Source organism: Heterodontus francisci, chromosome 42, assembly GCF_036365525.1.
Source record: "Heterodontus francisci isolate sHetFra1 chromosome 42, sHetFra1.hap1, whole genome shotgun sequence".
Taxonomy (NCBI): domain Eukaryota; kingdom Metazoa; phylum Chordata; class Chondrichthyes; order Heterodontiformes; family Heterodontidae; genus Heterodontus; species Heterodontus francisci.
This window is the reverse complement of record NC_090412.1, coordinates 12,267,520-12,293,581: the sequence shown is the minus strand read 5'-3', so window position 1 is coordinate 12,293,581 and position 26,062 is coordinate 12,267,520. Positions and strand designations below refer to the sequence as shown.

Genomic DNA, 26,062 nt, shown 5'->3' with positions numbered 1-26,062 from the left:
ATCCACCCGACGTAAATCCAGCCCAATGGCTTCTCCATTGATTGGCAGCATGTGTCATCAATTTTTCATGTGCCAACAGCAAGGGCAGCAACACGGTTCAGCCCATATTCTTTCCTCAACTGATAAATACACACAATGCAGCAAGGATTGGTGCAATAGATAAATAGTGGTCACTCTGGTCAATTCCTCCATCCTTTGAACAGATGCATTGAACCTAAGTGTACTTCCTCACCACTGCTCCAGCTGAAATGAACAAATTCAGCACAGATCTGACATCAAACCTGGGACTTCCCTGGTCTGTGTGGATCAGTTATTTGCTGGAAAAATTTCCCAAGCACCTTCCCATAACATTCACGGAACATCAAATTCATCAACACGTTGAGCAGGATTTTTTCTCCCTCAATTATTTCCCCTTTACCCTGAAGACTATGTTCCATGGTAGGGTACAGTTACTGGCACCAGTATCCCTCCAGTACCTTGATCAAGTGGCAGTTTTTAGTGAGTGCCTGGACAGTGAGTTTCAATCATGGAGGCATCACAGCCAGGCCCAGACCAGTCATCACCCAACATCCAAATATTAAAATTTCTTTGAACATGGTCTCTCCCTCCAGAGTAACGTTACTAACCAGACGCTTCCTGCATCTTGTAACAGCTTTGTTCATTTTAATGGGACCACAAATTTGGAGATGTCCAAGATTGAATCTAGAGGCCTCTAATGACAGGAGAAAAAGCTACGACAAAGTACATAGCTTAACCTAGATAAATTCTAAGCTATAAAAACAACCTGAGGTTTAAAACAGTGAATGCAACATTATTCACGAGTATATAAGGCTGCAGAAAATATTTAATTTGCTACTTAATTAATGCTGAATGAAAAGTATGGCACATTCTGTGCAATATTTTGAAAATTGATTCAGTTATGAACTAGAATTAGTGCCCTGTTTTAAATATATTCTTGTTTTTTTTTGCCTGCATAATGTTAAATCCAATTATTCTCTTCAAATTAGCACAATTATTCTTGGGAAAACAATGTGGTTGGTTCAACTGACCAGGCAACAGACAGAAATAGGTATGTCCAAACTCACAGAATCTTCACTTTGAACCAAATCAAAAGCTTCTATGTTATCCAAATGGAATGAAAAGGACAAAGTTTTATTGCTGCCTCATAGTGAAGAGACTTTAGTCATGGTGATGCAGAACAGCTCTGTTCACAACTAACCTGATAGAGTTACGTGGACTAGTAGTTGGGGTGGTTTGCTTTGATGGTGGGGTTATTGTCCCTTCATCCTGTTCACTCACAGCATCGATTATGGAGTGATTGTCAGGTGTTGTTGCTTCACTGCCTTGGGGAGTCGAATGATTGCTTATTGGTTCCAGTCGAGAACTAGCAACACAGATCGTACAGGCATTAACTATCAATTATTATAATACCTAGAATTGCTTTCAGAACAGCAAACTTAGAAAACAACAACTGTTATCATACACATTGCCATCAGACTTGGGAAAAACTTCACAAGTCCAATATATTCATAGGTACTTATCAACACCTTGGCTGCAATGAACTGCAGATCCCTCATCTTAATGTGCTGACACTACTCTACAGCAAATTTCTTTCTCTCAAAAACCCACTGAAAATGCTACAGGGTGAATGGGGAAAAGATAACTTCAGCCTTGTACACTTAAAACTAAAATAAAGTGTGGTAACAAGCTGGAAACAATATAACGAGCAATGTCCAACGGTGGCCAGTAGCACAATTAATCCATAAGCAGTATTTTTTTTTTAAGTGTTACTGAAAAAATCAATATTGACATTCAATTTATTTTATTATGCAAATTTCAAAAGATCATTTAAGCTTTCTTAATATTCTATGGAAACATACACAAAACTGATGAATATTAAACTTTTAAAAACTAAATTTTATTGCTAATTTATATACTAGCCAATTTCATTTGAAACTTGCACAGATTAAAAGGCACTAAAGCCATATAAACAGTTTAAAGATCTATTTAAAAGGAAAAACTTGCTATGCTTTTTTGGCCCTGGTAATAGCTGAACCCGATACAAAGACGGAATTACATTTTCAGGAAAAGAAACGCTCAACATGTCCAGATCTAGTGCAACCATTGGGCGTAACCTACCGCATGAGTTCAAAGAAATCTGTGTACAAGTCTAAGTTCTACACATGGAAGTCTCACCTGGAACGCGAGTGGTTACCCAGTTGGTACATATGTGGGTTATATTGTGCCAAGATGGTGATAGTCTCGCATGGTTCTGTCTGTCCAATAATTAAACGAGCCTGCTGCTCAGTGGCATTCCTCAGATTAATGCCATTATACTGCCAAAAGATATTAAAATATCACCTTTACTCCTACATACAACAAAAAATGCCTTAAGATCAAACAGTCTAGAACAAAAGAGAAAGGAAGAGAGAGAGAGAGATAAAGAGAGAAACAGAGGAAGGAAAATCTTGCATTTTTGCTGCATCTTTCATGTCTTCAAGGCATCACAAAGCACTTCACAGCCAATAAATTACTATTTCTATGAAGTAGGAGAACACAGCAGCCCATTTGCACACAATAAAATACCACAAACGGTAATGAGATAAATGACCCAGGAATCTATTTTGGTGGTGTTGGTTAGCCAGAAAATGAACAGCCTCCCTGCACAATACTATGGGATCATTCCACTCATCTTAACAGACAGACATCACCTCAATCTGTCTCTTTAAAACAATGCAACACCTGGTCATTGAAGCTCAAAGTGTTGGATCTAGATTATTTCATGAAGCCCTGGAGTGGGCTTGAACTCTCGATCCTCTGACTCACAGGTGACAGTGCTACCACTAAGCCAAGCTAGCACAATATTAATAGGAATGGCGCAGTGTGTTTGAAGTATAAACCTGCCCTGAAAAGGCAATTAAGTATGGGGAACGGGACTGTGATCAGAAAGGACTCATTTCTGCAAAACCTCTGGTCAGGCCCAGGAATTTTCTGGGGAGCAACTTAGGAAAACAAAGGAAAAGCACAAAGCGGCAGTCCCACGCTACGGTGAAGCCAAACCTGAAACAGGCATGGATAAAGCACTTGTGGGAAATGCCAATTTGAATGGATGATGTGCAGCTCCTAACTGGAATTAGAAAGCATTTGCACAATTTAGGCCTTCTTCTTAGAGTCCCTACTCTCAAGGAACATCCCAACAACCCTAATAAAGCAGAAGACAATTGAAAAACAAAGAGTATTATCAATACTCTGTGAATGTAATGCAAACTGACTGAACCGAATTATAGTTGGATGTTAAAGTATTCTGTGATTATCCCCTTCCCCACACCTGCAAAATTTGCGCAAAACAAAAATTTCAGATGTGTAAGATTTTCCTCATCATCAGTTAACCTTGCAATCAGAATTAATCAGTCATTCGCATTTACCTCAAGTAATTGGTCACCATATTCAAGTCCTGCTTGATGAGCAATGCTTCCACCAATTACTTTTGAAACAAATATCCCTCCATTTTCTCCACTTACAATCGAAATTCCAAGGGGTTCAGTTCCTTTCTGTACTGTCACATGACGGGGTTCTTGTAGATAGGGCCTTTAAAATAAAATCATTTTAATATCATAAATATAACACTTGTTGATATCTAAGGCTTTTATAGTAAATCAAATAAGGTAACAGAACACTTGTATTTCAGTTTTATTTTTAAACTGAGCAAGACAAGATGATAAACTAAACTGGTACTCAAAATAGGGTTTTAATCTGTCTCAGACAGACATGAGTGCATTGCAAATGGTAACACAGAAGGAGGTTATTTGACCTATTGTCTCTTTGTTGGTGAGAACATTGAGGAAAATTGTATGGCGGGGGGGGCGGGGGCAGCGGAGGGGAGGGGTGGCAAATTTGTTCATGTAGCATGGCATTATGCAGACTTACATCAATCCCCTGCAGTCGAGCAAGCAGCACCGCAGGCCACTGCTCATGCAGCATTCTTCATTGATATCATTGAAGAATGCCACAAAGGTAGCGGCCCGTGGCTCTGCCTGCTTTGATGAAGTGACCTAAGTTTGCTTAGCCATGCTACTTTAACAAATTTCTCCCCCAACTTTTCCAATATCATCCTTAATTTTAACAAGCAGACATGTACAAAAAAACCCTTAAAAAGGCAGTTTTGCATAGCCTCTCAATATATTTTGTGCTTGGTTAGCTCTCTTTATGATTTGAGCACAAGATAAGTTGAACAGAATATGTACTGCATAGCACGGTGACAGTCACGGTTGAAGTAAGTCACGCAAGCAACGAATGCCATTGGGGTATTAGTGCCTATCCTGACAGCAGCCAACAGGGCAAAGATCTACTGGAAGATTGGTCTTCTACCAGATTCTTGCAGAACCAATTACGTTTGTGGTACTTTACATGTAAATCAAAGTTGCAGTATTTAGGTTATTTCTATATCCCACACCAAAAAGTATCAAAATATGTAACAGAATGAGAAGGACAGCTGGTAGTCGATGCGTACGATGTCATGTTATTTCCAGCAGTAAAGTCCTAAAAGATTTTAGCACGGGCTATGTGGAAAGGACGGGGAAGTGGGACTAGCTGTGTTGCACTTGTAGTGAGCTGGCACAGACAATATGGGCCAAATGGCCTCCTTCTGTGTTGTAACCATTCTATGATTCTATGTCTGAGGGACAAGCTGTGTAACCAGCTTATTTAATATGAGGTTCTGTATTCAGTATTTTATTTGATATGCAAATCTAAATAATCCAATCAGATAATAAAATTTTTTACACATCGAATAACAAGTTAAATTACTACAAAATATTGGTGTCAATAAGCCAAGGCTTTTTAAATGGCACGCACTGACAAAAGGTCATTAGAATTAGAACATTACAGCGCTGTACAGGCCCTTCGGCCCTCGATGTTGCGCCGACCTGTGAAACCATCTGACCTACACTATTCCATTTTCATCCATATGTCTATCCAATGACCACTTAAATGCCCTTAAAGTTGGCGAGTCTACTACTGCTGCAGGCAGGGCGTTCCACGCCCCTACTACTCTCTGAGTAAAGAAACTACCTCTGACATCTGTCCTATATCTATCACCCCTCAACTTAAAGCTATGTCCCCTCGTGTTTGCCATCACCATCCGAGGAAAAAGACTCTCACTATCCACCCTATCTAACCCTCTGATTATCTTATATGTCTCTATTAAGTCACCTCTCCTCCTCCTTCTCTCCAATGAAAACAACCTCAAGTCCCTCAGTCTTTCCTCGTAAGACCTTCCCTCCATACCAGGCAACATCCTAGTAAATCTCCTCTGCACCCTTTCCATAGCTTCCACATCTTCCTATAATGCGGTGACCAGAACTGCACGCAATACTCAAGGTGCGGTCTCACCAGAGTCTTTTACAGCTGCAGCATGACCTCGTGGCTCCGAAACTCGATCCTCCTACTAATAAAAGCTAACACACCATATGCCTTCTTAACAGCCCTATTAACCTGGGTAGCAACCTTCAGGGATTTATGCACCTGGACACCAAGATCTCTCTGTTCATCTACACTACCAAGAATCTTCCCATTAGCCCAGTACTCTGCATTCCTGTTACTCCTTCCAAAGTGAATCACCTCGCACTTTTCCGCATTAAACTCCATTTGCCATCTCTCAGCCCAGCTCTGCAGCCTATCTATGTCCCTCTGTACCCTACAACATCCTTCGGCACTATCCACATCTCCAACGACCCTAGTGTCATTCGCAAATTTACTAACCCACCCTTCTACACCCTCTTCCAGGTCATTTATAAAAATGACAAACAGCAGTGGCCCCAAAACAGATCCTTGCGGTACACCACTAGTAACTAAACTCCAGGATGAACATTTGCCATCAACCACCACCCTCTGTCTTCTTTCAGCTAGCCAATTTCTGATCCAAAGCTCTAAATCACCTTTAACCCCATACTTCCGTATTTTCTGCAATAGCCTACCATGGGGAACCTTATCAAACTGAAATCCAGATACACCACATCCACTGCTTTACCCTCATCCACCTGTTTGGTCACCTTCTCGAAAAACTCAATAAGGTTTGTGAGGCACGACCTACCCGTCACAAAACCGTGCTGACTATCACTAATGAACTTATTCTTTTCAAGATGATTATAAATCCTGTCTCTTATAACCTTTTCCAACATTTTACCCAACATTGATCTGAAGTATTAACTCTGTTTCCTCTCTCTATAGATGCTAGCCTGCTGAGTATTTCCAATTCCTTCATGTTTGAATGTAAATTAAATTTTGATCGATTCTATATGCACAGCTAATGTTAAACGCTAGAACAAACGGTCAGAAAATGCAACCATTAAGGAATATTATTTTATTCACACAGCATAGGTGCCCATTCATTTGGCTATCACTCGGCTTCAGTGCAGGCTGTTTCTATCCACTATATGAATAATGAGGTCAAACTCAAGTCTACCTCCATGTCATAGTGAAATTCCTATGTTTTTGTTCCTAGTGTCCTTGCACCATTTGATATAATCTGACAGAAGTCATTTTTATTCACTTTTCAGACATTTGAATGTTCAATTAGCTGCTGTCAGGCAGACAAGAGAGCCTCAAGCAAACACCAACCTTGTAAAGGATTAAAGTTGCCATGCAAGAGCTCCCAGATATAATATACAGTAATTGAGAAATAGGAAACGACACACAAAAAAAGCAGATCTTAAGAATCACAAACAGGAAGCAGAAAGCAAGCTAATTTGTAACAGGCCAACCTCAGACTCCGTAGTGATGAGAATCGAGGCCTAGGAGTGAGAGGAATTCTCAGAAAGGACCTATTACGGAATAGGTATCTAAAAAGAAGGGTCAGAATTAAAAAAAAGTCGTAGAGAAAGAAGTATTGAAAAAGCCTAAAAATGTTGTGCTTCAGAAAATTGAGTAAGAAACAAAAGAAATGTATGAAACAGTGATAATCCCAAAGTTATTTTTAAATTACAAACTTGTTCAATAATTAAGATCATTATGTAGTTAAGCTTTGGGACCCACTATTTGATGCTATTTTCCAAGTAAAGAAAGTTGAGATTGGAAAAAAAACACAAATTGCTATCCATAATAATTCTGCTTCTCAGAATCACAATTCATGTTGAAAATGTGCCCACAGAATTGTTGCAGCATTACCAAAATTAATTTACTGAAACACCTTAAAATACCAAATATCACTACCTTTGCTGGTAGAACTTTTGTTAGTAAGCTGGATTCATGATCATTAGCATTAAAAACCAAATAAGAACATTTTGAAATTCTGCGTAGTACAACCATTACTCTGTACACTGTACCAATTCTACAAAAAGCTTCATGAATAGTTAGAGATCAATAACAAAATTCTTGCAATCTAGGAATGTTGATAGGGTTACTGCTATTTAAAGAGCATACACTAAAATATTTCCATACTAAGCAACAAACCCAATAGCACAATTTGGCTTTTTTTTTTTGGTAATTCAAGAAAGTAATGGCTATTTTTCCATGTAGGGTGCTGAGTGCATAGAAAGAAAATATTGCGGCCTACCACTACAAAATGACTATAGTTAAGAAACCAAACGATGCTTTTCAAAGACCAACTGCAGGTGTTTGCTGCAATGCAATTTGTATCAATGTCATAATTAAAGTCAACAAATCACTTCTGCTGGCTCTGGACAGTGTTTTTAAAAAATGATTGACTGAAAACACAAACCATTCATGCTACTTGCACGAAGGAACCTGAAAACAGGGCTGGAATCAGACGTCTGAACCAGGCATTTAAAACAAAGTCCACCACAGAGATTACCTTAAAGCATTGGGCAAAGTATTTGAAGATTTCAACTGAAAAATTGTTTAACGATGTACAGATTGTGAGACACGCTATGAGTTTTTGTAACTCTTCTCAATGCTTACAACATTTGGTTCAAATATATACACTGAAAACCAGCAAGTTCCCACAGCTTAGCTAGAATCACTATTAAAACAAGGAAAGGAAAGGCACTTTGAAATTAAGGAAATATGTGCTTTGCAAAAACATGATGCTTTTCTCTGAAGTCTCACATTGTCACCTAATGTAGTTAGCCACAGTAATCTACTTGTGACCATACTCAGTTTGATTTTTTGATATCGGTATGCAGTCTGATCCTGTGTCATGATGGCAGGCTGGGCAGTGCGTGGTACAAAATAAAAAAATATAATTGCTTTAATGCAAATTAGTTAAGTTTCCACTTGTAAATGTCAATGTTAGGAAACAATTTAACTATAGTCCTACCATATGATGATTGTGTCAGAAATTTCTTTGTTTTATCTGACTTATCCTTCATATTGAATGGACTGACTTTCCAATATTCAAACTAACAGTAACTTAATTCATTTTAATGGATTGCTATCGAAAGACAAGGCCATAATCTCTAGTAAAAGTGCATTCATGTCACACACAATCTTGTGCTGACAATGCTTTGTGTGTTTCAATGAATACTGTTTAATATAACTACAAGTACAATAGGAAGAAAAAAAAGAAATCATACAATTCTAAAAATAAAATGTACAATTAGGACATGCCATTCATACCTGTCTTTCCTGTGTTCTCCTGTTGATACAGGACTGATGGAGATCTTAGTTAGAGAAGAAATTGAACTCTGTGATTGGCTGCTGCCAAATGAAGATGTCTCCAGATTCATTGGTGACTGCGGGGGTGTAATCAAACTGGGACTGCTGCGCTCTGAACCTGATTGTAAACACATTATCAACATGGGCTCTTTAGAAATCCTCTATTTAAAACAAGAAAAGGCCCTGTATGTTCTTTGCAGTAATTCCCTACGGGATGTTCAATTTAGCCCCAAGTGCATCACAAGTACCAACTCAGTTAAACATCTGCGATAGAACATTTACTCACTGTCTTCAACAGTTCCATTCTGATCAATATTTTAAAAGCACCAACCCTTTTTTCCTGTCAGCTTTGCTGTATGGGTGAACAGACTTTTTTGTGAAATAAAAAGGCCACCAAAATCTTAATTCTTGGCTTTCCACAAAGAGTCATCTGCAGGATTGCTTTAAGATATTAAGTATTGTAATTCTTAGTGACAGTAATATTGGCAACTTCCACCTTGCACGTTCTTCAAAATATTGTCTCATACTGCAAGTCAGAATCTACTAAACAACTAATAAACAAATGAGTCAACATCTGGCAGAGCACAACAGACTCCCCATTATATACCAGATTTATGAAGTGTTTGGCAATCCAAATGTATTACAACAAAGCGGATCTATGCAATAGTATCCTAGGCAGATGCTGCTCTTGTGCAGATTCCTTAACTTCTTGGAATGCCTGTGAATGTGAGATAAACATACATCGGAAGTAGTTGACTCATTACTTTGGTTAGACAAGAGGCGATGTTTGAGTTGCAGTAATAGCTTAGAAGACTACATAAGACTAGATGTACACAAAAGAAAGGGCAAGTGCCATACTGCACCAAATGAGAAAATAAAATGATGGCCAAGGAGTAGCAAAGTCGTTCCACTCCTTCCATACACTGGCACGTGCACGATTTTAGAATTTGCTTTTGATGTAGAAAAATGAAGAGTTAAATTGATTTAATTTAAGGAAATGAAAATGCTTTCCCAATCTATTCACATAAAATACTTATTCACAAGAGGGGCAAATTTAATCATTCTTAATAGAATTGCCCGACAAGGCTGAAGGCCATTAGCAATGCCTTGGCTTGTTCATCACATCCAACCCATGCTGGACTGGGTCAAGCAAGTAACAAAGATGATTGAACAAACGACTGGATAGAAAGGGATTCACAAGAATACTTGATTTAACTTGTTACAGTTGTCAACAATAGCACAATAGGAAGATTATCAACACCTAGTATAGTCCAGGCACTATAGCTTTATCTGTCTGGCAAACCCCATCTCGTATTTCTGGAATATGTACAAATAAGATCAATTGACCGGAATTTAGTTGACAGACTCTAAGCTGGAAACCATCCCCTGGGGTGTTGCAGAGATACGAGCAAGCTGCCAGCAATATCGTAACTGAACCAACAACAAAACAGTTACCAAGGACTTAAACATTTTTAGTAATAGCTGATTTATAACCTGAACATAATTCAAACAGCAAACTTCCTTGCTATGAAACTAGAAGTGGATCTTTACAGGCCTCCAAGGCGGCAGTTTCCCACTAAAAACTCGTTGAAGTTTTAGAAACCATTCTAGATGCTCACTTGCTGTGGTTGGAGAAAATTTTGACACAGCCACAATCAAATCCATCTAATGACCAGACACCACGCATCCATCTGCTATCTTACTAACCCCCTTCTTCCTGCACCCCAGAGGAGAAAATGTGGGGAGCAAAATGAACAGAATGCTTCTACCATTTAAATCATGCATTGTGGAAGATTACCTCTGTCAGAACCTGTTGTCAATCGGGAGTATCGGGGGTTTGAAGGGATTCGAATCCGTCCACTTTTACTGGGAGCGAAAGCCAGGCTGCTTGATGAACCTGCTGAAATATCAAAAGGATTCAGTGGTCACTCGACTGCGAAGAAATCAGGCAGCATTCAGAAAAATTAATAATCGAACAAGTGAAAAGTTACCAATACGTGCACTGGCAGGCAGAGACTGTGTTCCGTGTGGTGTTGTGCTTCTGGAGGACTCAGACAAATCACTCGAATGTTTGTGGTCTGGGCCAGTCAGATCCAAGCTGTGATGTGTGTGATGATGTGGACTAGACAGTAAAACAATTACGTTTTATTCCAATCTAGTTACATGTTACATTGTACCAGCAGGTAAAATTATACAACAAAAGTGCAAATTTAAAGCATTAATTTAGAAATGAGAAGTAATATTAAATCAAATTAACTCTCTTCTTACATTGTGGCCAAAATCATCATTCTATTTCTCTGCCAAGCAGCTCCAAAGGTCTTATTTCCTAACTTTTACAACCAATTCTGTTGCTTTTGAGTCACAGGGATGAGCACATCTTGTCCATAAGATCCACTTCCCTTGAATCCCTTCTGACTAAACTGCTGACCACCCACCTTTCCTCCCTGGCCCCCAACGCTAGTTGACATGTAAATGACTGCCCTGCCACAGCTATGTCCCTTTCCCTTGCAAAACTATCATCCTCCTCCTCAAAAAAATCTACGTTCAACTCCCTCCTATCTCCAATTTCCCTTTCATCTTCAAAATCAGAGAACATTTTGCCACCACCCAAATTGTGCTGATCTTTCAATTATTCAACCCCGAGCTAAGTATCTGACCCTGTGCTCTCCATCAGAAAGATTGCCTACATTCATCTCTGTACACTGCCTGCCTCAGCTGATCTGCTGCTAAAACTCTTACCCATCCCTTTTCCCAGACTCAACTATTCCAATGTTCTCTTGACTAGCCATGCCTACAGCCTCCTATTCCCCAGGCTCAGAAATTCCCCTCCCTAAATCCCTCTGTCTCTCCACTTACTTTTTTAAAAATTATTCATTCATGGGATGTGAGTATCGCTGAGAAGGCCCGCATTTGTTGTCTATCCCTAAATGCCCTTGAGAAGGTGGTAGTGAGCTGCCTTCTTGAACTGTTGCAGTTCATCTGGTGTAGATTCACTCACAGTGCTGTTACGAAGGGAGTTCCAGGTTTTTGACCCAGCATCATTGAGCAGCAATATATTTCCAAGTCAGGATGGTGGGGGCTTGGAAGGGAACTTGCAGGTGATGGTGTTCCCATGCGTCTGCTGCCCTTGTCCTCTTAGGTGGTAGAGGTCGCGGGTTTGGAAGGCGCTGCCTGAGTAGATTTGGTGCGTTGCTGCAGTGCATCTTGTAGATGGTACCCACTGCTGCCACTGGATGTCAGTAATGCAGGGAATGAATGTTTAAGGTGGATGGGATGCTCATCAAGCAGGCTGCTTTGCCCTGGATGGTGTCGAGCTTCTTGAGTGTTGTTGGAGCTGCACCCATCCAGGCAAGTGGACATTATTCCATCACACACCTGACTTGTGCCTTGTAGATGGTGGGAAGGCTTTGGGGAGACAGGAGACGAGTTACTCACCGCAGAATTCCCAGCCTCTGACTTGCTCTTGTAACCACAATATATATATGGCTAGTCTAGTTAAGATGGTAACCATCACTTCCCTTTACCCCATTAAGGTCCTCCTTACAAACTGCCTCTTCGACAAAGCTTTGGGTTACCTTCTCTAATATCTTTTACAGCATTAATTTTTCTATATTACGTCTGTGAAGTAGCATGGGATGTTTTCAAGATTAAAGGTGGCGTGTAAATCTAAGTTGTTGCTGTCATACTAGCAGTACATTCAATGCCTTGTTATTTTACAGTCCTATTTTTAAGCTGCTTCACAGTACACACTAAGGAAATTTAAAATTTTTGATAAGTCTGGTTCAGCCAGATTACAGCTAAAATAAATGTTTTAATTATTCTCACCTAAAACTGTCAAAGGGATGCACAGATTCTGGAAAGCAAATTGCACTCTGAGGCCTATGCCGGGTCCGTGGAGAACCATTAATGCTTTCAGTTGGTGAATGGTTCCTTGTTCTACTTTAAACAGAAAGAAAACAACCTGTAAGTGATTTAAAAAGGTTTTCTGACCTGATGTATAATACCTGAGTGAGGATTTCTTTACTGAGGATAGAAAACTCTAATTTGGTTCCAACATGTTTTTATTGTCACAAATATTGTTTCTACAATAAACTTCTCAATTGTATCTTATCTGAACATAATAATGGTTTTAAAATGCCTGTTTTAAACCACTTACGTTGAAACAAACCCAAGACCTAGTACTATAATCAGTATTAAATACACATAGCTTTACTATAGTTCTGCTATTTGTATTGCTGCATAGACAGATTAACAGTGTTTTTTAAAATCTGTGTAGAAGTGTGCTTGTAGGGTATATGCACAGTAGATGTTGAAAGTTCATCTTTGTTCAACTTTATTTTAAAAAATTGTCTAAGTGCATGACGGCTCAGCAGGGATAGGGAATCTGGATTTCTAACCAAATTTACTGGATGATTAATACCTATGCTGTGGATGGGGATAGCACATCTGACTAGCCATGGAAGGATAGTTGGCACTGTGGACCATGCGACTGCGAACCGTGAAGAAAGGAACATTCGGATTCCGCAGGACCGCTGTCACCGCTGGACAAGGCACAAAGCTTCTCTGTACACTGCCTGCGTATGAATGGTAGAAATTAAATTTAAACGGTCACACCAACTAAACAAGCACTTTCAATTATATATTCTTCAATGAAAAGTAGATGATCAAAATTAAGTAGAAAAAGCTCACAGAAAGCCAACAGTTCGGATCAAGCATCCTGTTAGTCACTTGTTAATTTGAAAAATGTAACTACTGTACAGAGAGAAGCACCTAGTGAAAACTTAATACTTGATCCTCCAGCCAGTGGAAGCAGTTTCTCCTTATTTACTCCATAAAAACCCCTTCATGATTTTAACCTTCTCTGCTCTAGGAGTACAATCTCTGATTTCCTAATCTCTCCATGTAACAGAAAGTCCTCATCCCTGGCACGATTCTGGTAAAACTCATTTGCACCCTATCGAAGGCTTTCACATCCTCCCTAAAGTGTGGACTTGGACACAATACTTCAACTGAGGCCTAACCAGTGTTTTATAAAGGCTTTTGTACTCTATGCCACTATTAATAAAGCTGAGGATTCAATATGCATTTTTAACAGCCTTATCAACTTGTCCTGTCACCTTCAAAAATTTGTGTATGTGAACCACCAGGTCTCTCTGTTCCTGCCACCTTCTTTCAAATTGTACCTTCAGTTTACATTGCCTCTCCTCATTCTTCCTTCCAAAATGTATCTGTAATAAATCTGTACCATCAGGCATTAACATTTGAAAATCCTTTGTTTAGTCTCTGCACTGAAATTCAGTTTCACCGACGGCATATAAACTACTATAGCTGCAACATGCATGTCTGCATCAAAGACTAGAAATCTATTCTATCTAATGATATTTATTTTGGTATGCACATTCCTTAACTGAAAGCTTCAATATTTTTCATTTGTATATAATTACGCACAAATGGGACATTCACTAACTTAGTTGGAGCTTTGATTGTCCAACAATATTTAGATTTGACAGTGTAAATATTTTAAGTAACAGTTAAAATAACTATCTTTAATTCTATATCCAATAGTTTTGATGACATATTTTGTACAAGAACAACTCATATATTTATTGTATTAACATTTCAAGAAAGAAATGATCAGGAATGTGATTCAAAATGCTAAAATAAAATAAATAAAAGGGGGTATGCTTCTTAATATTTAGCACCACATACCCCAAGGATTTCTTTCCATGAACCAACCTGCTGATGCTGGACCATTATACATAGTTGATACATAGCCAGCACTGTGCCTATGTGAGCGTTTTGGAGTGTACCGGTGCCATTCATGTAGTTCCAAACACAGGCGTTCTTCACTTGTATTGTATTTGAGAATTGGTGAGCAAGTTGCATGACTGTCATAGTGCGAGTGAGAGTCAACATTTTCCTGTGAATATAAATAGTGGCACTCAAATCATCTGTAGTACAATTCATCAAAAGACAAAATGGTTTCCAGATTCTTTTCTGAACTTGCTTTTTCATATTTTTCCAGCACCTTGTTACTTTTTCTGTAAGGCATCTTCGTGACTTTATCCGTTTATCTCTCGCCACCACAACATTTTTACCCTGCTAAAAAGGGAACCCACTCGCGCCCTATGTCATTGCCTCTCTACAACCAGCAAGTTTGCGAGCATGGTCGAGGTTGAATTTGCTCAGAATTTCACTCTTTCTACATTTGGAAGTCTCTGAAACCTTCCTAGGCATCCTGCCAATCTAGAGCTTAGTTTACTGGAAATTTAAAACAACCCTCCATCTCCCTCATCATCATTTTCATTCCAGCTTTACTACAAGCATCCTTCTCTTAGATTTTAAATGCTTTTTTCAGAGAATCCTTGCCTGTCTGCTTCTCCAGACGTTTTCCACCTGCAACTTTAGCTGCATCCCATGCTGCACTTTTCCAAGTCAATGCAACCAGCTATGACCAACAATAATATAACTTTATTTTAATACAAACCTTCCTACCTGTAGCAGTACTTTCTGTTGCTCATTGGTAATGGTTGAAAAAGGGGTAATGAATGACTAGCTTAAAAATCCACCGGTTACCGCTTCTCTATTTCTGTTCAATTTTGAACAATCTTTATATCAAAAACTGCTGATATCATTGGGCAAACGAGCTGCACCAATGTACGGAATCCAACAATGCGCAGGAATGAACTTCAAACATAAAGCAGATGTTAACTTTTGTTCAAGCACTTGAGCTGCATGTAATGATGACTCTGAAGATGTGCTCAACTCAGCTCTTCTAGCTGTACTTAATTTTCCCAGAAGTCTACTTCTGACTAAAGACACCCCTTCCTGAGATCGCGTTCAAAAAGTCAACACCATGCTTTAACAATTAATTACGTAGCAACAAGATCTGCTTTAAATCACTGCTTGTATACGTTAAAGCAGATATGGTCTCAAAAGGTAGACAAACACACGAGTTGGAGCTGCTTTTTCCAACGACATGGGGTTGCTATTCCAGTTGGGCATTGTATTTGTTAACCTCCTACAAAGAAGGGCATTGCATTTACTGCAATGCCTGGTTTATCACAATACCTGCTTGTAGCACACAATTCTGAGTGCAGAATTTGCTTCACGGATGACTGGACATGAATGGATTGCATTTGGCGTATTTTCAGCTCGAGATGCTCACTTGTGCACAAATATAGTTACTAAATTCTGGGCACATCATTTTCTTTTATTGCAAATGGTAAATCTTTGAATACTTCATAACACCATATGGTGTTCATATCCCTGATGTCAGATCACGAGACTAACTTTGTGAACAGATCAAGTTCACTTCAACTGATTTAATCCTGCAACCCAAACATCATTGCTTGAAATGTTGAGGGTTCATTTAATACTCTGCATAGACAGCAAAAACTGTGTGTTCAGCTGGAAAAAAGTCTACGGCCCTGAAGTCCTGTGGGGTTCTCCCAAACTCCTGCCACAATATCAGCAGGAGATTGATTTTTAATTGTTCACTCCATTTCTTCAGTTTGCTGATTTCCCACCACAGAACCGCTACGGAAGTTCCAGGTGTATAGTTTTCACGTTGCTCAGGATGAGGTTTTGCTGTGATGGTTCCCATGATCAAGTAACATGCCGAAACTCATTACCCAGACTCACACATAAATAATGGCCACATGATGAAATACTAAGGATAAATTGTACCTGCGGAACTGCGGAAAGGAAGTAGAGGAGAAATTTGGCAAAAAAGGACAAATTATTTTGCAACCTGGTCAAATAGATTGGCACATTTGTATGCGTTCCTATCTTCTAATGTTCTCTTATAACAGCGCTTAAAAACTTCAAAACTGTCTAGGTAATACTGTATTTATAGTGATTTGAAAGATGTAAGGTTCTATCCCCTGAATGGTTCCACTCCGACTGGCGACCTTAGTTCCAACACCACCTAACAGTGTATTGTTGCTGAGGCCTTTTCTTGTGTTTGTCACACACCATCAGTTTGGGATGCTCTACAGTCCTTTTGATGACTTCAGAAGTCTGAACAGAAATGCAAATTTCTGTCTCCATGTCCTCCAGATGTTTGTGCATCGACACTGACCCAACGAAGCCAAAGAGAGCAAATGGCCCTCTTTGGGAAGTCAATTCAAGAGTTGCCAAATAAATAATAGAATATATTATCCCTCATCACTGATCATCACTAATGCTTTAACCTAAAAGGAACATAGGGACAGAAGTAAGCCATTCAGCCCCTTGAACCTGTTCCATCATTCAATAGATTTCAAATGCTCTCAAATTTCCACCTGACAGAATCTGTAGGACAGCCACATGGCCTTCCATTAATAGGTTTGTCCAACACTATATTCTGGAATCAGTAGGCCAAAAAGACCTAGACCGGGACCCCTATTCTTTTGTCTTTTTCCATTGATTTTAGATTTTAATTTCTCATGTAAACTGTTATTTGCCACATTTATTAACTGGTTAAGATTACTTACCCAATCTTCTTGTTAATTCTCCTCCCCCTAATAATAATATAGTACATCAACTGTATGGAACCCAGTTTGAAGGATTAAGGGCAACGACCTTTCATTATTGGTAAGTTCTTCACACACATGAAGATTCTACCCTTCTAACCACTAAAAAGGAAATTGAACATGGTCTTTCAGTGGTAGGCTTGACATGTTTTCACCTGATCATGGAAGAGTCACTGTTTTAACTATAGTGAAGATGGTAAACAATTTAGGGGAGTCTCACCGTTAACTCACCTGTTGAATGTCAATAATATACATAAAAAGTCTTGTGTCCAGCACATGCCCACTAAAAATATATTGGATAAACATACAGACTTTGCACCCACCCACATCCATCTTGCCGGTCAGTCATTTCCTGCTGTTTTTTCTGATCTTGATAAACAGGCTTCCCTCAAAGGGCTGGAGCTTGAGTACTACAAGCAGCTGCCAACCTACAGAAATGTCACTCCATGCCACTGCCAACCCTACCCCAGTCACAGACATTAGTCTCTAACTGACCTCAGGACATATCTATATCAATTATCTTGCCACAGGAATTACCTGAGCAGCAACCTTAAATTGATGATCGTGAAATCACTTTTTAACCTTCTCCATGTCTACAAAATTACTATCATTCACATATGTCTTAGAGAAAGACAGAAATTTGTCACTTACAGATTGAATGCCTTTACATACCTGAGGGGACAGTCCAGAGATGGTCAAGGGAGCAAGTTTGCTCGGTCTTAAAGCAGGAGCAGATTTTGGTCGACGTCTGTTCACAGGCTCTATCTCCTCAACTCTCTGGTTACCTTCCTCCTCCTTGGAAGTCCTTGAAGGCATTAAAGCACTCCCTTCTAAGTACTGAGTAGGCTGATAGTGGCCAGCCTTTTTATCATGAGCTTCATGTGTCATTTCCTGTTTTACTCCAAGGGTAACAGGGGATTGAGGCCCGGTGGGGCTAGTCGGAGGTGAACCAGTGGTTATCGTAGAGTCTGAAGCAGAGCTAGTTTGTTGTTTGTGTTTAAATTTGAATGAATCACTCCTCTTCGGAGGTGTGGGAGGTGTTGAACCAGACTCACCCTTTGAGGACTGTGAAGAATGCGCCTGTTTTTGTGTTGGGGAGAGATAATCCATCTTTGGAGGAGTCTGTGGCCTTTTAAAGGTATCTGGATCAAAGATGGGCTTTCTCTGTTTTGGCAGTTTGAATATGGAGAGTTTCCCAGGTTCAGAAGATGAAACATCCACCATCATTTTTGGCCAGGTGCCACCACTGTGTTTAGAACTATGCCCTTTTTCAACATCAGTCTCTACCACCAAACAATCCGCAACTGTTGGGTCAAAGGTGAAGCGTCTTTTATCATGTTCTGCAATCCCATAACCTCGATCAGAAAATATCTCTGGGGTGAAAGGACCAGCTTTGTGGTCTGAATAATTGTGGCAAGTATGTTCAGCTGTCCTATGTGTATTAGGCTGCAAAGAACAGCTTGAAAATTGTTTATGTTCACAATAAGTGCCATCTTTGTGATCGGCTCTATCATTTTTGTTGTCAAGTATGTTTGAGTCTGTACTGAAAATGTCAGTCTGTGTTGAACTGTTGTGTTTCAAGTTTCGAGTATTAGGAACCTGCACTTCCGACTCCTGAACCCTACAGTTACCAGATTTCTCAGACTCTTTTAGTGTTTCAAGTATATTCTGTCCACTCCAAGAGGAACTCTGAGGAACCACCTTCAAAGATGAAAATAAATAAGTACACAGTTTCAGTAATCCACAATGCTACTCAACTCGGACCTGCTTTTAATAGCTATGTACCAAAATATTGCCTCAACAGTTAAGGAATCTAAATGCAATTAAATATTTAAATTTCAAAACAGAAGAGATTCTTATCTTCAGCAAACTTACAAAACATTGCTATGGACATAAGATCTACCAAATGGTAATACAGTTTAATCAGGATTGAAATGTTTACTACTACTTAATTTTTGGTACAGCTCCCACTGCTTCAGGTGGGGCTGTTAGTCGTAATGCCATTTGCCCATTATAAGTGATGGACAATATCACTAGTATTTCCAAATGTAAATAAAGGATATCCATATGCTAGAAAAAATAACTGAGCAGTAATTTTTTTTAAACAGGTTTCTATGAACAGTGGTGAAATGCAACAAAAAAAGTTTACTTTGAAGGAAACGGCATCTAAAGGAAATTATAAGAGCTCCACATTTAAGACAACAAATATCTATTTTTAGGTTTGCAATACCTCTCCAAAGCAGTTTGAAAGCTCATATTTAAATACAAATACATCATGTATACAAATACTCTAAACCAGAACAACAAAGTATTAAAACTTTAATTGCAGAGGATTAAGGTAATCACACACTAGCAAGCTGCAAAGTGTTTATTGAATAGCGAAGTCTGCCTAAAATAGGCATGTACTTAATACATTGTAAGCAGAGCCTTTGTAATTGATTTCTATGATGATTCAAAATGTTTATCGTTAATTGTCTGGTATCCTGCCATAGAGTGGGCGGATTAAGTGGTGAGATGGTACTTTTAAACAATGCTATTCAAGTACAAAATTCAAATTTCAACTAAGCTACAGTATGGCAGTTAGCAGAATTACAATTAGTTACTTGAAATATTTGGCTTTGATGAAAAACTCATCTTTACTATGGACAATTTAACGTAATTTTAATGCAATCGGTCTGTATATGTGGATGGGTGCAAAGTCTGTATGCTCATCCAATATATTACGATGGTGTGCAACTGTGCTTTCAATAAAAGATGGATTATCTACCAAGGATGGTCTGACTCATTTTTCAAATAAGTTCTCCACACAACACAAAAGTACAGCTTAGCTTGATAATTTCTGGGGAAACCATGCAATGAGCAGGTGGTGTTGCCTCCTCTTATATTGTATGAAGCAGCAGGACCAATATTACTGCACCTATTTACTCTGACCTAAAGCAAAACTGAAAAAAACTACTGCTCTAATGCTATACCTTTACAGGGTGGGATTATGATTTGTGCAGGACACATTCAAAGAACTACTGCAACCTTTCAAGGCAGGCAATATATATTTTATAGTTCTCTACATTTTCCATACACCATGGGAGCATATTTCAAGTATGAGATTTGGGAAGGGGAGACTCCTGTTGAGCATCTGTAATACTACCTGTCAGGATCCATCTGTCAAAGGTGTAGTCATGTTCTATAGTTAAGTCAAGGCAGTAATGTTTAATCAATGTTTGAGAACTGCACCATGTAGCAGCCTGCATGTCCTATAAACTGGAACCTAATGCCTAGTAAGTTTGGAATAACCTTTAACATACCCATGGTTCTTTATTGGTGTTATAGCTCCTATACAGGAGCCCCTCCCCTCCTAAATCTATACTTGGATATCTTCCCTCTAGTAGAACGGTATAGTGGATGAATAATCAAGACAGTCAAATGTCCAATTGTGCCTAATTTTCAGCAGAAATCTAAGAGCCGTTGATTGTCCAGAAATGCAAACAAGTCTATCTCTGGATGTCTCTAACTACTGAAAATGTACTAAACGATCTCTGAGTGGATGGTCTAGTCGCAAAGGTGATTTAATAACTGACTAAGAGAGTTGGTTGATCTGTTGTTTATCCTGGAAAAATGTTAAGTTAAAAGTATAATCTTGTGACCTAGCCAACAGCATACTACGATCTCATCCCAAAAAGGAAGCAGGGATGAGTGTCCACCCCCACAATAGTTAGTAGAGCAAGCTACTGCAGTGTATTGTGTTATGGAACTAGGTGTTCCACATCTAGTCTTTCTGCACCAACTTATAAATAACTGATGTACAGAATGGGCACTTCTCGAACTGACTCTGTAGATGTGTTCTGTAAGAGACATACCCTTTATGGCTGTCAAAGGTTGTACACTGTCCACGTGTAACTACCACGTGAGGGCCAGGCCAAGGTCTGCTGCATCCTTATGCATTGGGAAAGAGTGTCGCTTCAGGGGATCACAAATGTGAGCTAGCTGCAAGACTTTTGATTATGTAAACTGGATTCAGTGATAGATGTTTATGTTGTCAAAATAAAACAAGTAAATTAAGTGAATCATCCTATGCTTTACAAATTGCCATCTCTGTGACATTCTTACATTATTTGAGATTTACAGAACTAATACATAGTTCTTTTAGCTATATCCAAACTGGTTTGATGTTTGTTCTGCAGAGGCAAGCTATACAAATATAACTGAACAGAATACATGAGCAGAGCATGGCAAGGTAATTTAAAGATGTAACTTTTAAAGACAGCAGGTACTTCAGAAAGTACATTTTGGACCAGCTTGTCTTACTCATCACTTAATAAAAACATTTCATGTGAACTATACCTTCATTAGTGAAAGACTGACAGAATCCCTGCAATTTCGCAACAAAGCTTCACATTCTGCCAGCGACTTGTTTTCTAGTGCAATACCATTTATCTATGAAAGAGGAAAACTAATTAATAATCAAGCACAGGGTACATAAATACTTACTGCAAGAGTCCATCTGCAGTTTTCAAAATCTTAGTGATTACACTATCTGATGAATAATGAGAATTAAGTATATGCATTATGGGGTCTATAATTAACTTGCTTACTTCCACATCATCCATACCTGTATTATGTCTCCCCTTATCTTTTTCTCCAGTGAAAATTCATTTAGGTTGCTTGACCTTTCTTCATAGTTCAATCCTCTAAGGCACTGAATTATCCTGGCCACCTTTAGCTAATGCCCTTTCTAAAACATCTATATCCTTGTACAATGTACTCCAAAACTGGTCTCACTACTGTGTGGCCCTACCACTGATCTGTACTTTGTCAATATAACATTCAGCTTATTAATAAGTACCCCACAGTGACCAAATGCTTTCAGAGTATGAGAAATAATCACTCATCCTTTTCAGCTTCTTCCAATGCAGACCTTTCATGTTATGCTTTACCCTAATTTAGAGGAATGACTGACCTTCATTTGCTACCTCCCGCAGCAGCATACCTGAGAAACTCAGTGACACGAGGGAACTGAATCGGTGTCCTATTGCTCCCATGGCACAGCATGTTGCAACTCCAACAAGCTGTTTCACCAGAGGGGAAAACTGCATATACTTTAGGCACAGCCATAAATTCAGATTACTAACTGTAATGAGTCTGTCTCCCACTGTTAAGGATCCTTCTCTGGCAGCAGAGCTGCCAGGAGCAACAGATGCTACATATACTCCAGTCTCCAAGCTGATTCCAATATCTGCAAAACAGAAATGCACAATTAGCACAGTATTAACTATTCACCCGACATTCAAACATCAAAATAAACTTTGGTGCTTTAAATACTACCAAATACAGTTAACAAGAAAATTAATTTCTCCTATATACCAGAGATCTCCAAGCTTTCTTTGTCTTCATAGGCCATTAGGCAGATACTATGATGCCTCACAGGCCTCATAAAATGTAACTCAATGTTCCCATTAATTTTCAAAGATCTCAAGTTATAGCTCTAAATATCTAGGTGTATTAATTTTGTACTTCTCCACCAATGAGACAACAGCCTTTCCAACTTTCCAGGCCCAAAAACTTCAAACAGGACAAAGCTGCACTTAAGAAATAGAAGTGCAAATAGAACAGTTAACAAAGGTTCTAGGATCAGATTGTCAGGGCACATGGTGCGGAAAAGGTGCAGAGTCTATAATTTTGACACTTCTGTTGCAGATCAATGTCAAAGCAGTTTCATTTACAAGGTTTTGCCAATGTACTTGGAACATGAACAGTATCCAATGTCCTGCTAGGCAGGAATGCCTGAATGTCTGCCAAGAATGAGGCACATTAATTTTGTCATGAACATTGATTTTAAACTGTTACTGGAGGGAAGAAAGGACTTGTTAAACAGATCAGCCGTGGCTGGAAAACACATTTGCATATTAACAGTCAGTGTTTGGAAGGATAAAGCAGCCACTCCCAGATACATACAACCCACAATGGGCTTTTGATCACCAGACATTGAAGGTGGGGGAGCTCGCATTCCAGGTTGACTGCTAAGATGGCCGAATACACTAACGGACATGGTCAAACCAGCTAGTCACGTGACTAACCTGCTGGGCAACCTGAGTTTTTTGAATTTGTACAAACAGTTAGGGGAAAAAGCAGAATGCTCCTGGACTGAGGTCTCTCCTGGCTGGCTCGCCACAGCCTCTCCTGTCTGCCTGCTCCCATCTCTTTCTCACATGCCTCTAAATCCACTGAAGATACATGAACCCCAAGAGAGAAAAGTCTCCTACAGCAAATAAGGTTTAAGAAGAATACTGGGCCCCAACAAAAAGCAAGATCTACCTACAATCAAGGACTCTACAATGAGCTTGGAGAACCATAACAACTCTTCAGATATTGCCTCAAACTTTTCCACTTTATTTTTCTTCTGCTTTTTTCTGTCTCTATTTGTGTGTATCTTATATGCATGCTAGCATGGGCTAGTCATGTATCCGTAGGTGTTAACCGAATTAGAGTTTAAGTTTAATAAATTTGAACTTTTCTTCTTTAAACCTGAGAAAGTCTGTTTGTACTGGTTCCTTTGCCTTATAATTGGAAAGCAGTGAACAAGGATTCACCAAGGGGGAGCTAAAAACACAGTGTATTTAAAATTAAATCTCGTTATAGTAAGACCAGGTGAAGGCTGAAAGGCAACCCTAGACCTCTTTCTCACCTGGTCGTAGCAACAACTAAGAACTTACTATATGTTTAAAAATGACTCACTTTTCTATATGGGAACAGAATTAAATTTCAGTGCAGCTGATTCCTTCAAAGGACAGCGCCTGTATACATGCAGGTTAAATACGCCCCTGCACAATTAACTCGTAGATTGAAAACCTTAGACCCCAACTTATAAGATGCATTCTCAATGCAAAAGTTATCCTCCTTAGATTAACTATGCTCATTTCTCTTCCAACAGCTCTGCAGCTGTAAATTAAAATACCGTTTCACGGTCTTCCTCATGACTAAATCCTGCCTGTTCAACATGTCCCAAGGTCAAGGATGCAAATGTGTAGCTACATTACCAATGTAAACAACATGTATAACTCACTGGGCATTGTACAGCAGTGGGTTACATTATGCAGACAAGCAAAGCACATTCATTTCAAGTAAAGCAACTGGTCATAAATTTCATTTTCATTTATTTCAAATACATTTTTAAAAGATGCATAATGCTCAGTCATCAGGATCAGCAGTTAATTAGCAACTGATGTGAATGGGAGTTTTTTAGAGATAGAAATTGCTTTGGACACAGATACCAAAATTCAAATTACCTTTGTGACCCACAAGGTTGATATGAACTGGAGTTATAGCTCTACCTCCCAGGGATTTTCTCCTTCGAACTACCATATTAATGACCCCTCCGCCATTCAGTACAGCTTTAATTACATGCTTTCTGTCCTTGTTGGTCAGATCTACGTCATTTATCCTGAGCAAGCAATCATTCACCCTAAAATAGAAATAAAAATATGCAAACAAAGCCATGAAAGACAATTTTTGCACCATTTGGAAGAACTTTACTTTTAGGGGGAAAAAAAATCATTGAAGATGAAATCTTAGTCACAAAAAATGAGAAATCAGCTGGTCGTACCTTAACCTTCCATCTGCAATACTTCCTTTATCTACCTTAATAACAAATATTCCAGAGTCTCCAGGTAGATAAGGTTCATCAGCCCCTCCTGCTACATCGAAACCTAATGCCTTCAAATCCATGTCATCCTACAACAGAAAAAAAAACTGCAGTTTATTCTACAGGTTCTTGTGTTTATAATTGTAAGATAAGCAATAACAGATTCCTCAATACAAAAAGATTCATCGAGGCAGACAGAATATTTCCTCCAGAAATTTATTATATAGTGTGTATGTCTACAGAAAGTGACCCAAATGAAAGTGATGGCAAACCCAAGTGACACTGCCAGCTCCCATAGCATGGGGCCATGGAGCTCTGCACATGCTTGTTTGCAGTGATGCTCTGTTCATGGGCGTCCAAATGCTGGTTACAAGTTAAATGCTACCAGAGAACAAACAGGAGAAGTAATGCTCTGCTAACAGTAAGATGTTAAAAAGAATTTTTTTTAAAGTTCCAAAGCAGTTCAGAGGACGTGGCTTTGATGTACTGCAATGAAATGCACATGTTGGTTAAGTGCGTTTTAGGTGACTTTGCACCTTAATAACACTACACAGCATGTTGGCTAAGAACAGCAGGGGTGGGAGATGGTGAGTGTTTTGGGGGGTGGGGGGTGGGGGCAGGAAGTTGGATAAGGCATCAAAGGCAAAATTAAGGGAGCTGTTGGATGCATCAACAGAGGCAGTGGAGCCATGGCAGTTGAAGGGCCAGAACAGAGAGTGTTGAGAGCTAGAACATTGTTGATATAGTTGTGGAGATGCAGAGTTCTACCCCACAAGACTTGGGATTCAGGTTAGTTTGTAGGAGGTATATGGGCAAGTATCAATGACAACAGAGATGAGGAAGTGATGAGAGGCTTTTATACACAGATATACTCTGTATATTCTGTTGGAGACCGTATCTCCAACACAGGAGTCCTCGAGGCGGTCAACATCCCCAGCTTATACACACTACTGAGTCAGCGGCGCTTGAGATGGCTTGGCCATGTGAGCCGCATGGAAGATGGCAGGATCTCCAAAGACACATTGTACAGCGAGCTCGCCACTGGTATCAGACCCACCGACCGTCCATGTCTCCGCTTTAAAGACATCTGCAAACGCGACATGAAGTCCTGTGACATTGATCACAAGTCGTGGGAGTCAGTTGCCAGCGTTCGCCAGAGCTGACGGGCAGCCATAAAGGCGGGGCCAAAGCATGGCAAGTCGAAGAGACTTAGCAGTTGGCAGGAAAAAAGACAGAGGCGCAAGGGGAGAGCCAACTGTGTAACAGCCCCGACAAACAAATTTTTCTGCAGCACCTG

At 39.4% G+C, this 26,062-nt stretch overlaps 1 protein-coding gene across 13 annotated transcripts in view; it reads right to left on the bottom strand.

The window, feature by feature from the left end:
• dlg5a (discs, large homolog 5a (Drosophila)) overlaps window positions 1–26,062 on the bottom strand; it is a 199,289-nt gene that overhangs the window by 28,192 nt on the left and 145,035 nt on the right. For 5 of the 13 annotated variants that reach the window (XM_068020571.1, XM_068020578.1, XM_068020580.1 and 2 more), the window contains 14 exons: window positions 24,727–24,854; window positions 24,410–24,585; window positions 22,256–22,359; window positions 21,468–21,560; window positions 17,802–18,830; window positions 14,350–14,533; window positions 13,034–13,187; window positions 12,439–12,552; window positions 10,605–10,735; window positions 10,412–10,513; window positions 8,575–8,731; window positions 3,426–3,588; window positions 2,197–2,336; window positions 1,220–1,384 (listed from right to left, as the gene is read on the bottom strand). In XM_068020571.1, the coding sequence (XP_067876672.1) occupies window positions 1,220–1,384; window positions 2,197–2,336; window positions 3,426–3,588; window positions 8,575–8,731; window positions 10,412–10,513; window positions 10,605–10,735; window positions 12,439–12,552; window positions 13,034–13,187; window positions 14,350–14,533; window positions 17,802–18,830; window positions 21,468–21,560; window positions 22,256–22,359; window positions 24,410–24,585; window positions 24,727–24,854 (2,840 nt within the window). The remainder of the gene's footprint in view (window positions 1–1,219; window positions 1,385–2,196; window positions 2,337–3,425; window positions 3,589–8,574; window positions 8,732–10,411; window positions 10,514–10,604; window positions 10,736–12,438; window positions 12,553–13,033; window positions 13,188–14,349; window positions 14,534–17,801; window positions 18,831–21,467; window positions 21,561–22,255; window positions 22,360–24,409; window positions 24,586–24,726; window positions 24,855–26,062) is intronic. The other 8 variants (XM_068020575.1, XM_068020583.1, XM_068020584.1 and 5 more) reach the window with 6 other exon arrangements.